The sequence below is a fragment of the Chenopodium album genome, chromosome 2 (genome assembly GCF_948465745.1).
Source record: "Chenopodium album chromosome 2, dcCheAlbu1.1, whole genome shotgun sequence".
Taxonomy (NCBI): Eukaryota; Viridiplantae; Streptophyta; class Magnoliopsida; order Caryophyllales; family Amaranthaceae; genus Chenopodium; species Chenopodium album.
In genome coordinates, this window is record NC_137835.1 from 1,045,583 (window position 1) to 1,059,343 (window position 13,761).

The 13,761-nt window shown below is 34.0% G+C and overlaps 1 protein-coding gene, 1 non-coding gene and 1 pseudogene across 2 annotated transcripts; 1 reads left to right on the plus strand and 2 right to left on the minus strand.

Annotated features, from left to right (window-relative positions):
• Positions 1-6: 6 nt before the first annotated feature.
• LOC145605812 (aluminum-activated malate transporter 9-like) lies at positions 7-2,330 on the minus strand (annotated as a pseudogene).
• A 1,132-nt stretch (positions 2,331-3,462) lies between these two features.
• Positions 3,463-3,534, plus strand: TRNAG-UCC (transfer RNA glycine (anticodon UCC)). Its single transcript has one exon. It is a non-coding gene; the product is annotated as a tRNA-Gly (tRNA).
• A 2,493-nt stretch (positions 3,535-6,027) lies between these two features.
• On the minus strand, positions 6,028-10,382 carry LOC145592213 (uncharacterized). The gene is made up of 3 exons (XM_081648674.1): positions 10,246-10,382; positions 9,631-9,704; positions 6,028-8,659 (listed from the first exon to the last, which is right to left on the minus strand). The coding sequence occupies exon 3, from the start codon at positions 8,375-8,377 to the stop codon at positions 6,434-6,436; it is 1,944 nt and encodes a 647-aa protein (XP_081504800.1). The 5' UTR covers positions 8,378-8,659; positions 9,631-9,704; positions 10,246-10,382; the 3' UTR covers positions 6,028-6,433.
• Between the last annotated feature and the right edge of the window lie 3,379 nt (positions 10,383-13,761).

Below are 13,761 nucleotides of genomic sequence, written 5' to 3' on the forward strand. Positions count from 1 at the left end.
TCCTCCCAAGTGATGGGGGGTCGATTCCTCATCCAGCCCTCCATTACTGTGATAGGATGGGGAGTCCACATCGCCTACATGCTGAGCAATTTTTAAATTACATCATCTCCTACACATTTCTATTGCATGCAATACTATGAAGTTACATTGGGTTGATTGCATATTGACTAAATTTAGCCATCTTGGAGAGTTCATCAATAGTTTCAACAAGGTGATCAAGTTTTGCCACAATTTCAGTGAGCAAAGAACAAAATGTAACCAATGATAATACAGCTTTACTCTCTTCCATGATATTGGATTTGTTATTGAGATGTATATGTTGGTTTATAGCCCATTGAAGTTGATATGTTGAGCTATGTAATTGTTTGAAAAGTGTTGTGCTTGTTTGTAGACTCCTCTTCATATTGTTAATGTCCTGCCCCAAACCCCAATAATTTTGTGGCTAGGTCGGTCAAGTCTTGCATCTCTTGCTTGAACAGTACTCGAAGATTGTAGGGTACCTGTAAAATATATGCTGACATTGTCAATGTAATCAATTTTGGATTCGATTGTTTTTTAGAAACTACAAAAAATTTAATATATATTTAAGTTAACCCGCCAATATACAACTATAATTATTAATATTTCTATATATTAAAGACTAAATAAGAAATAGACCTGTGATTCAGAATGGTGAACACCATGGAGGGCCATAATTTCATAAGCACATTGCCTTAAAATGGTACCGATTTTGACATACTGAGACCATGGATAGGAAAATTGCTTGAATCTACCATGAGGTGGCTCCCATTTTGCTGAACTTGCCTGTAAAATAATTCAAATTGAAATTCATATTGAATAGTTAATCTATATTGTACATAATAATAAATAAAAACACTAATTACAAACGATTAAGCAGAATCAACAAGAGAAGTTACCAAAGTTTGCAACTTGATAGAGGCAACTAGATTGTTTCTACATCTTTTATAGGCAGGTTCATTGGAAAACTCATCAAGAACAACCCTCGAACAGTTTATGTCTTTTGATCCATCAAACTCTATATAACGTAACACACATTCTGATGAAAAAGGTATAAACAAGAGCACGTTAGTGACAGTGTTACTTCGTATTATACTTGGATAACAATAAGGTTTAAAACACTCCAAAAACTTAATTTTGTTTTGCAATTTCAGTGATATTATGGATTATACTTTTAAACAACAAATTTAAAGTCAAATTAATTCTACTGAACAGTACTAAGAGAGTATATATGTATGATGGAGCTCTTACCTTCAAGTGAATCAGCCACCATATTAAAACAATTAACTAATTCCTTGTGCAATTCCTCCCCTGCCCATATAGGGAATACGAGCACATTCACTAAAACAGCTATGATCCCTCCAATCGCCACCGAGTAGAGGCGGTCCACAGCCACCGTGATAGAGTGCCCCATCCGGTAGCCAGAAACTACGATCAAACAGAAAGTAAATAGGGTCACCCTAAACGCGTATTCGTATTGTACTAGTGACGGCCATATCTTCATGAACGATGTTATAATACCTACATGTACATCAACACACATTTATTGTGTCAGTGCAACATTGTAACATTTCAGTAGTTTTAGACTTTATTATAGTTAAACTTAAATTACGTACCAATGAAAAATATGCTAACACCAATTATTATAGGTGCAGCAATTGTTCCTGTACATAATGCAACTTGAGCAATGGCAATGGCCAAGATTCCAGCCAATGAGCTTCCTATTGCACGGTTGAACCCCTTACTAAATGTCATGCCTGGATAAATTACATTAAAATAAATTTCAATCTCATAATAACGCTCCAACCAATTTATAGAACTAATGCAAATAAACACCATTTTCCGTTGGTATGAAACTTATTCTCCAAATTAATGTCCACGTAGGATCAATATAATTTAAAAAAAAAAAAAAAGTGTTACTAGAAGTAGCGATTTTGGTGCCAAACTAAATTATACGCACAATGAATAAAGTTTATCAATGTATAGTGAACCCAAGAAGTAGAGTACGAGTACATACCAACGGTGTATTCGAACATGACGGCAGTAGTAAGAATAGCCCAAATGAGATTGTTGCCACCAAAAAAATGATAAGGAGCTGGAATTAAAATTAGTAATGAAACAATAACAACTGCTAATCCTACTTTAAATGGGAAGATTATTCTATTAATGTCGTCTATATAAAACTTACAAACATTCTTAACCCAAATACTTCCCTTACTATTTGTGGTTTCTTTGAAGGTTGCAATGGTAATACTTGTATTTTGTATTTTTATAGGAATGTGAATGTCAATGTTATCCCTTTTAACATTCATTCTTAAAAATAGAACAAATATTTTGTAGGAGAGAAAAGTGTGCATGATGTAGGAGATTTTGCAAACTATATATATACATATGTCTAGATAGAGATAATTAAAATAATATTATATATTGAAACAATTTTCGAATAAAATTCATGAATAAATTATTAAAGAATAAGAATAAAATGAAAACAATGATCTTGGTGCTAGGTATTTAATTTGCAGGCTAGAATAAGATGGTTAATGTTAGGAATCACCGCATGAATGCAATTGGCAGCATGCCAGCATCTATGCAATAATGTGGTGTTTTTGGTCTCTGTTAGTATCTTCGTAAAATATCTCAAAATGTAACATTTTTCGGAACCTTAAAATGTTTCGATTAGCATAAGTATTTGAGTATACTACGTGTATGGGATGGTACTAATACCGATTTAAATTATATTAGGTAAAACCTATAAGTCGGGTCGAATTTTGTCTTTTAGATCACCTTAAATATTGCCTTATTACCTATACATATCAACCTTCAACACGGACCACGTGGACATCCACCACCCACGTGAAGATTGCTAAATGGACCTACACATGGCACCAGCTTGGAGATTTCTATAATACCAACTTACCAAGCATATATATTTCACTTCTAAGGTCAATCAAAAGCTTAAGATGATGCCTAAAGCCCATAATCGGTTTATATACTCTATCACGACCCCTCGCATGAGACTTCATTGAGCTTAAAGTGTGGATGTAGCATGAGATTCGAACCCGTGACCTTTTGTGTCACACTGCCTCTTGGCACCATGTTAAAGGATCAATTTAACCAAAAGATTAAGTTGATGATTGAATCATATGATCGATTTATATATTATATCCACAAGTTACCGGAGTTCACCCGGAACACCATGCATATATTATTTGTAATATTTATCTATCTTACATTTAATTTAAAAAATTAAAAATTATTCATCATATACAAACTCTGCAGTCTGCCCACATAGAGAATAATGTTTGCATAATTGAGTATGTATTCGACCGGTTACTATTCCACGGAATCAAATGCCCTCTGCTAAGGTAATGCGGATGAATTAACAGGATCTTCGATCTAATCTTTATATAGTTATTGAAATACAATCATATTGTAACCACATAAGCGTTTGTAGTCCAACGGTTAGGATAATTGCCTTCCAAGCAATAGACCCGGGTTCGACTCCCGGCAAACGCATCTTTTTTTGTCGATGCTATATACCAGCACGCCATGAAATCAGAAGCCCTTGAGTTGGGACGAAAACAAACTTTACCTTAATAGGTTGATTTTATAACAAAGGCCAAGGAAGGCAAACTCTTTACAACACCATTCAATTTTGTGAATACTGTGTTTTCTTACAATTTTGCTTGAAGCATTCACCTAGAAATCTAGCTAGGGTGTTGCATCTCTTATAACTTTCGTCGGTCCAATACAAACCTACGCAATCTTACATGGCATTGTTATGTAGACAAACCCTCCCAAGTCGCTAATTGTTTAGGTACCATGAATTTCGTAATTACACCTTAGGTTAAGCCAGAAGTTAATTGTTCAAAACCTTTTTTCAACTCATAGCAGTCGCTTAACTCCTAGGAGTCCTAGCAACATAACTTTCAGAACATTAAACAATAGCTCGTAAGCTCATGCATGAGTTGTTGCCCAAATTGAAATCTAGATCCCAAAATTATATTCACGATATTGGCCTTATATACATTAGAATTTATCGTTTGGCATGGGTGGCCAATTGCCGGAGTTACAATTAGAAGCTAAGAGTAATTATTTTAACAATATAACCACCACTCCCTGTATAACTCTCAGGCGAAAGACAAAGTTTAATTGATTCTTTTACATCCTTGGGCTAGTACATTTTGGTCTACCTAACTCATCTAAATAAATTTCTACTCATTTCGTCGTGTTTAATTTGATCACCTCTACCATCCAAATCCTTCCTAATTGACGTTCAAACTTAATATTGATGTCAAATATTACAGGAGTAGGCCAGTAATTTAACGTATCTTTCCTTAAGCATGTTCAATGGTAGTCGTGAATAATTTACATACAATTAGCAAATATGGAAATAGACAATAAAATATCTACTACTAGACGTACAATATAGTCAATATTTAACAGAATATGAGCCTTCCAATTTTAATCGGAAGCTCCACCAAACATAGTGCTCTCTCGGAGGGATAATATTTTTGTCTTGTACCATTCCTTTTAGGTCCTTTATTATAAAGGCCCTAGACATCACTCAATTCTAATCGAAATAACAACTTAAAAAAAAAAAAAAAAAAAAATTGTACTCCGTAATATTTAGACTCCCATAATAAATTCGGGTCATTACATAAAATTAACAATAATGCATTGAGTTTATGAGTGATGTGTTATTATTTATTAACTACATTTTGTTATTCATAATGTTAAATAACTATATTTTAAAATTTATTTTACAAAAGATATCATAAAATATGACATAGCTTAATGTAAGACACTAGTAGTGTTAAAATTTGAGTTTGCATATTAACTCTTATGGTTTTTTCAGATCTAATATATACAGATTAGACACTTTAAATATGAAGGAGGTAGAATAAGAAATTGTTGTTCGTAAGATGTCTCTAGTGTGAATTGAATCTTATAACGTAATTGTTTGATGGTGGACCAGCAAGAAAGGGATAGTGATAATAGCCGACTGATAGCAATAGTCCAAGAGACAAATGTTTGTCACCACTTAAGACATTATATTCGGGACCTACGGTTACCTATGAACTTATATATGAAGCTGATATTTGACTACGTAGCAAGTGAACAACAACAAAATTAATCACCCATTTCTTCCTCCTGACTTCTTGAGAGAAATGCAGTAAAGAATGCTCTTAAAGAGTATGCTACTATGTTTAATACCAGGTACTTTGTATTTTATTTCGTTTATAACGTTTTTTCGGCGTTTAATGTATTGATTAACATAGTTATAGAGTTATAACAAGTGCTCTCAAAAAAAAAAAAAAAAAAAAAAAAGAATTATATTAAAAATTTATGACAAAATCACATGTTATACTCGACCTCTTTAAGATTGCAATATTAATTTGCTTTTGGCATTAAGCAATTCCTGTTAATTAAAATGTACCAAACACAATCTTTATTATATGGTGCACACATTTGTTTCATTATTGCTTGAAGGAACCAAACAGGTCATCCAAGTACTTCATTTTGTTGTTTGCCTAGCCTTACCAAATGTGCTCAATAACAAAGTACTACAAAAACAAAAAAAGGAGTTGAAGACTTTGTGATGGAATTGTCTAAGCAAAACAGAAAAGGAATGCAGCTTTATGCGACGCGAATCGTATAAATATGTACTTCAAAGAGCATCATGGAAAGAATAGAGACCATTCAATCTTGTGCTCAAAGCGGAAAATTTAGAGGTGATCAGATATGATGGAATCAGACAGAAGTCAGAAGAAAGAACCTCAACTTAAATTCATCACAGCCACTAATACTGGAAATACTTCCATGTGACTGCTGCCAGTAGAGCATACCAAGATGGCAAGACAAATCATACAGATTCCAAGCATAATACCTACAGCAATTAGTCGAAAAACCTAGAATAGTAGACAGATTTCAAGCATAATACTATAGCAATTAGTCGGAAAAACTAGAATAGTAGACAATTAAGATATAAACTGATCACTATAAGAATAATAGATAAAATGTAGGCAATGTTCATTCAACACTCGGAAAAAGTACATAAATTTAGACCATATTTATTCTGAAACTTGCAGACCAAATTGACAATCCTATTTACAGAGACACGGATGATTGAAAGTACCGAAATACTCTAATCATTCTCCTGATTCTGAAATTGCAACTCATGAAATTTTTCGAACCCATTGAGCCGTTGCAATCAGGAGTACAGGAGAGCTTTTCATCATCATCATAAAAAATAACTACATAAAAACTAGGATTCTGAAATGCAGACTCTATAAGCAGACGGAAGACAGCCAAAAAAATAAAAGCAGAACAGACCAGAAGATGAACGGTGTGATGACAACCAGATTTGCTCCACATGATGCTCTAATTGCTTGAACACTGCCACTGTTTTGCTTCATTGCTTCGAACTACTAGCGAGTAATGACAACAAACTTCCACCATGGACCCTTCCTTCTGGAGTTGGAGGAGAGCGAGACTCTTTATCTACACACTGGAACTGTGCATGCATCAAGTCACAGGCAGGCCATCCTACTGCATTACGACCAGTTGGTTCCATTACCATGGTGTCACCATTCATTATTCTTGTAGATTCATCTATCATGTTCTCAAGGTCAGCAGAGTCAGGGTCCTGCAATAAAGGACCCAAAGTGATGCCTCCGTGCACCCGCTTGTCCTGAACCAATGCCCCATGCATTGCACATAGACCCGTTTTCCCCCTGGCAAAAGAACCACAAGGGCCATCAGCTTGGTTGCCAAAGTGAGATCCAATTTGTCCCCAAGCACATCTTTTCCCTCCTCCATGTGCCTTGCAGAAATCAGTGCTACCTTGTGCACTTTTGCCACAGCCTTCAAATCTACACCTTTTCCCCCCACCATGACGAACACAAAAATCTGTCCTACCTCTTGCACTTTTGGTACAACCAGAGACAGCACACCTCTTGCCACCTCCATGAGCTACACAGAATGAAGTTCCTCCATGGACACTCTTTGGACATCCGGAGAAAGAACACCTCTTTCCTCCACCATGGCCCTTGCAAAAAGGTGTGCTTCCTTCGGCACCTTTTGTACACCCTTCAATAGTACATCGTTTACCCCCACCATGTGCTTTGCAGAACATCGTACTTCCTTGAGCTCCCTTGTTGCATTCAAGATACTGGCATCGACGACCGCCGCCATGTGAGATGCAAAGTCCCGACAAGCCTTCGGCACTCCTTGTGCAGTTCTCTCTTTGACATCTCTTACCACCACCATGCCTTATACACAAACCAGACTTTCCTCGAGCAGCACGAGAGCAACCTTCTTGACCACATCGACGCCCACCGCCATGCGCAATGCAGAAATCAGTGCGTCCTTCAGCACTCTTTGTGCAACCAAGAAACTCACATCTTCGTCCACCACCATGAGCTTTGCAAAGGGCCGTTCTCCCTTCAGCTCCCTTGTTGCAGCCAGGCCTTTGGCACCTTCTCCCACCTCCATGAGCAATACAGAGACCAGAAGCACCTCTTGCCCCCTTTCCACATCCAATAAACTGACAAAGCTTTGAACTACTCCCACGTTGTGCCTGCTGTGGCTGCTGCACAATCCCGGAAGTACAGGTGACTGAACTTTTAGGCACACTTATAGTGCTTGCTGAGACATCTGGAGCTATAGAAACCAGGTCCACATTTCTTGGAATGGGCTTCAAAATAGAAATTCCTCCCACACCAGGAGAGTAAGGCACTGGTGAAGAGGAATTTTCTAATTCCCAGTGAGAAGAAGCAGATTCATTATCCACAAATTGTGTTGCCCCAACCGTGAATGGCACTGAACCATGCTGAGGGGCATCTACACCACCAAAGATGCTAGTGATGTCTGATTCAAGAGGGCTAGTGGAGAGACTCAATTCCAAGTCGAGGTTAAGCTGCATACTCGCCCTCTTGAAATTTGAGACAGCTGGCATCTTTGGACTAGGAGATTTGTCACTGCCAAGGTGTAGAGTGAAGTCCAAATCAAGATCCATTGAGGACTCAACCTCAAATTCTTTGGCTGAAGAAATTGCAGTGCATGCAGTTCCCGAACTTCCTTTGCTGTCTGATGAACTTGATGAGCGGTGCAACCCCAGACACAATGCAGGATTGACAAACTGGCCCATGTTTCCATCCCTACAACCCCACTTTCTCTTCATTCCCTTTGACGAAGGGAAATGAGGAACATTGGATCCGACTGGTTGAAGCCTTAACACCGTATCTGCACAATGATCAGATCCAGAACCTTCTATATGTGGTGAATCACCCAGATTCTTATATACATTTGATACATTATCAGAATAAAAGCCTGCTCCTGGATTCCTAGTGCCCATGAACCAACAAAATTTGCTATACTAATGCCCAACAGAAATCTCAGCCACAGATATCAGTCCTTCCTGACTTCCGGGTTAACCTATTATCTACAAACCTAAACTAGTGTTAAAAGTATTTAAAAACCCATACAACCCCCACTAACAAACCCTGAGGTATCACACCGGTCCATTGCTTCTATAAAAAATTATAAAACTAAACTCCTGGCAGCTTGACGGAAGGATCAGAATACAGGCCAACCCACAGGTATACAGTTTGCAGAACTGATAGAAAAGTAAATCATCCTGTACAGAACATGAAAACACAACATTATAGCATGCAGTAGCTACACAAACCGGAAAATCGATAAGCCCATAAAAAGAAAATATTGTTGCTCCAGAACTTAACAATGTTACCCTTACAGATAGCAATACTATATTTCAAACATGTTATGACTTAACTATTTGCCATCATTTCAACAAATCTACATTTTTCGGGTAAGTTTACAGATTTTCCAACAATTAAAATTAAAGTTCTGTTATCCAACTGATCATAGATTAATTTACAATTAAAGATTGGATAAAAGCAAATTCTAAATCTGAGAGGGCAAAGTGTCTTGTTTTGCAAAATGCAGTAACAATCCAAAGTTCCCTGTATCAAGCTCATTATGCAAAGAAGAACAATGATAAATGGAACTAAAAAAACACATGTACTAGTAATTGAACAAAGCATTTCGGGTATAGCTGCTCAAACAAATTGGATCAGAAATTATATTCAGAAAATCCCATTACAAATTGCAAGTAGCTTTAACCAAATGATTTGATTTATGCCACATTTAATAGGGATCAGTTTCATTCACCATAAATCTCCATGGACTTGTGATGATCCATGCATAGTACCTAAGAGCTTTTTTTAATCATTTGATAATTTCGACTAATTTCAAAACCTTAATGAGCAAATTCTATCAAACTCATATACCCTGAGTGGCACCGCGGCACATGTTGGGCTGACTTTATCAAGTACCCTAATTTGATTCATGGCCGTTTTCAGTTTGTGAAGCAATTTGTGTGATTAATTGCATAAAAGTCAAGATTAACAAGAAGCACAACAAGCTAACTCCTTGTTTGACCAAAATTTCCACAAAGCTCGAAAATCGAGGTAATTAGAGTAAACGGAGTAACACAAACAAAAATGAGGATGACACTTTACACATAAAAAATCAACATAAAACCATATAAATTAGCAATATCAATTAGAATTAAGGAATTGCACAAACCTTGAATTAGTCGACAAATTAAATATCAAGCCAAATTAAATCAACAGCAACAAATCAATTCAAAGCCTCCAGATCTGAAATGCGTTCAACACAACACAATCAAATTTTATAATTATCATCCAAAAAATTAAAAAATTAAAAAATTAAAAATATATACTTCGTTATTACCAATAACAGGTTTGTTATATACGGAGTATCAAAAATTACAAGAAAAAAACACAGAGAAAAACGCAATTAAATGAATGAAATCCGTACAAAAAAATATAAGCAGAATCTATAAGCGGCAAAAAAAATCAAGTTTTTTTTTCAAACAAATCGTATTCTATAAGCAGAATCTCGCAAATAAACTCAAACAGCTGAAAATTCAACAATTAACAATCACAAAAATGGCAGAATTTATCTCGTAAATCCAAAAAACCACAGAAATTCATGCGAAAACAAGAATCATCAGCTAAAAACCAATAACATTACAATTCAAAATTAACAATTAATAATCCATCAAACAAAAACCTTCCAAAATTCACAAAAAATAAAAACACCAACAAAAATCAAGCAAAATAAACATAGAAAATCAAAATTTGACGATAAATTAAAGATTGAAAGATAGAAAATCACCAGTAAAATTGAGTAAGAATGATTGGTGGGAGGAGAGAGAAAACTAGGGTAAAAGTTGGCGCCGGCGAATAAGAGGAGATGATGAGAGAGAGAGATAGAAGAGTGGGAAGGGGCGGCGGCGGGGGCGAGAGGAAACCGTATAAATATTTTAAGGGAAGAAATTTTTTTATTTTTTATATTTTTTTTTTCAGTGGACCATAATAAATTCACTGAATCGTCAGACTTTTTATTTTTTAAAAAAAATGAAAAATGAAAACAAAAAAAAGATAGAAATTGTCAAAGTTAAATAGAGTAGTTACGTAACGTTACGCCGCATGTGTAAAATTAACTGCAGTAACTTTGAGCAAGTAGTCATTTTTTTCTGAGGTTTGTTGGTACTTTTACTGCGGTTTTTAAGGTTCTTTTTACCGATTTAAATTGGGGTTTTTTTATGGGGTAAATCAGTGTATCTAGTAACGAAATTAGTACTTACAAATGAAGTAACAAAAAATGTCTACTATTAGAAAGTTATCCCTATGGTTACAAATACTTACAATACGTGTAGAAGACTGAGAAATTTTTGGTACTTCATAGTCATGCTTACTTGATCCATGTGTTTCATATTTTAATCGGTTACGAAGTAAATGAAATCTCTTTTATGTTAAAGTATTGAAGATTATATAAATTGCCGGTTTTTTAGTGATTTAGTTCCTAGTGTTGAACAAATGTAATACTTCGTTAGTATCGAACTAATCGTTTTATAAGGTAAAATAATAAAATAAAAAAAAAAAAAAAATTGACGGGAAAATAATAAAAATTAATAATTAGGCTATGATAATTTTTTTGCATATTAGCTCAGGCTATGTTTAGATCAACCTATTTAAGTTTCAGTCAAAAAAAAAAAAAAAGAAGAAAAAAAAAATCAACCTATTTAAGTTGATACTATATATTGGCATATTTCTGAAACAATTAGATCGGTTTAAACTAGATTGAATCAGATTAGATCTTGTATTTCTATTTACTTTTGTTTATCAGTAGATTTGAAATCTCGTTATTTTCTTACAAATTAAAGTAAAAATAAGGTCACAATTTGATCAAATATGAAATCAAATTATGCAAACTAAACACAACCTTAATGAGTTTAATTACACAATGTCTAAGTTCAATTTGACATACACTTAAAATAAGTTCAAATAATGCATCATCAATCACCATTCATACATTAGAATTGTAAGTTTTTTTGTTGCTAAATCTAGTATAGAATGTTAGACATGAAATCCTTGTCATTTACATACACCACTCTTCTCCTTCATGCACACTTCAAACAATATAGTAATGTACAAGAATACAAGTAAGATGTATTTACAAAAAGTATGTCCTACAATTTTTATCCAATATCTTGTTTTACTTGCTCCCCTAAAGATAGTGATAAATTTGCCAATTGTCGAGCATCATGTACTAATGTACTATAGTGGATGGAGAAGAGTTTAAGGTCATTGGTGATGTTTTGAAGTTTTCACGAAATGTTTCAAGTGTCTTATATATACTATGTTGATTGTTGACCAGGCCACTAGTAAATTGTATCTTTAATGTTGATATTTGAGATCTTGAAATGCCTTGATTTGTATACTCTTGAAAACCCTTGCAAAGTTGTTATTGCTTGTGATAGATTATAAGGAGTGTGTTCGTTGTATCAAAATTAAAGGTTCATGTTTAATTATTCCTGTTATCTTTGGATTATTTTTACATGATCCGTCAAAATTTAGGTTAAGGGCTCGTGTTAGGACACATGGCCCATTTCATAAAGGATGAGAGGATGCTTTTTTTTTTTTTTTTTTTTTTTTTTTTTTTTTTTTTTTTTGAAGGTAGCATAGTATTGGTGGAAGGTTGAGAGAAAAATGAGGTATTTGCTAGTTGACTCGAATCCTTTACTCTTTATGTGATAATGAGGTTTTCTCGGAATTTAAATATAAAGAAAAAAGGACATTATTATCTCTTTATATATATACCACATGAAAGTACTTATAAATCCTTTGTACTCTTGGAATAAAATTTTATAATTTTATAAATAAATAATTTGACCGTGATATTTATAATAATAATTATCGCTCAGTTATTAGTTTCATAGATAGCGTAGACCTAATTTTTGAAGAAAGATGAAAAGTTACGTTGTAGAGCATATTACTTGTAACAAAATTGGAGTTGTTAATTTGGAACCATGTTTAATTAATTTCAATAATGACCGTGTTTCTTAACATTTTATTTGCGTATATATTTTTGAAAGATGTACTTTCTATTAATGGATTTTATTTATTTATTTATTGAGAAGGATTCTTAAAGTATGTCACAATCATACTAAAAAAAGTTAATTAGAAAATTATTCAATATAGCAACTATCATAAGTCGCTCATTTAACTGATATGTATAGTCACAGTCGAGAAATGCCATTATCAAGATAACCTCCTTTCTATCAATAATCTATCCTAATGTTCTTTTCAAGATTTCAAGTAAATAGAGCATGATATTATAGCTTTACATGGTCAATCATTCCAAAACCTAAGCTAGCTCAGCTCCTTGGTAAATTGGTATCATCAAAAAATAAAAAATAAAAATTGTGATTCCCTCTAGGATAACCACCTCCAAATTCGACCCAAAAGGCCAAAATCATATATTATGATGTGACCAAACTATCAAGGCATAACGCTAAGGTTTAGTCATACTCTTACATTACAAATTGCATAGTGATTCGTATTATGATGATGCTGATATTGTGCACGGGTGTCGCCCTACTATGGTCACACATCACAATAACGTTTGGTATTATTGTTGCCACTCTTATATATCATAGAGGGACTACAAAAAAAAAGACCTAATTTTAACTTGATGTATTACAAAAAGTAATCATAATAATAATGATAATAATATTGTTCGCCACATGATTTGGTCAAAAAATTTAAATATTAATTTTAATATACTAAGCCATTTAGAGTTATGCAATATAGCAAGGAATTAGCTAAGATATACGGAGTAAAATTTATTGAATCCTTTTTTATGAGAGTGATGGATAGCTCAAATGGTTAGAGCTCTCCTTCCGGTCTCAATATATAGACTTTGAGATCGATTCTCATCACCCGCCCTTGTGGTTCTCTAAACACCAAAAAAAAAAAAATTAAATCCTATGCGCAACCTTGCTTGTCTTTACACTGTTGATCAAATAATTAATGATTTCACATTCATAAAATTCTAAATTATACTCTATATTGATTTTAATTTTTTTTAAAAATCATTCTATTGTAAAACCAACAAGATTCCACATGGTTTTTTTTTCAATTTTAAATTATTCATTACAGTCAAAATATTTTAAATTTTGTATGAATTAGTTATTTTCATAAAAGCGAAGTTAGGCCCCGTTCACTTCACCTTATTTTTGCTGAATTGAAATTATTTTTACTGAAATAAAATTATATTTGTTGAACTTAAACTATTTTTACTGAAATTAAATTAATTTTACTGAACTGAAATTATTTTTGCTGAATT

Excerpts from the sequence above, each read along its gene's own strand:
- LOC145592213 (XM_081648674.1), bottom strand. The coding sequence starts at position 8,377 with ATGGGCACTAGGAATCCAGGAGCAGGCTTTTATTCTGATAATGTATCA.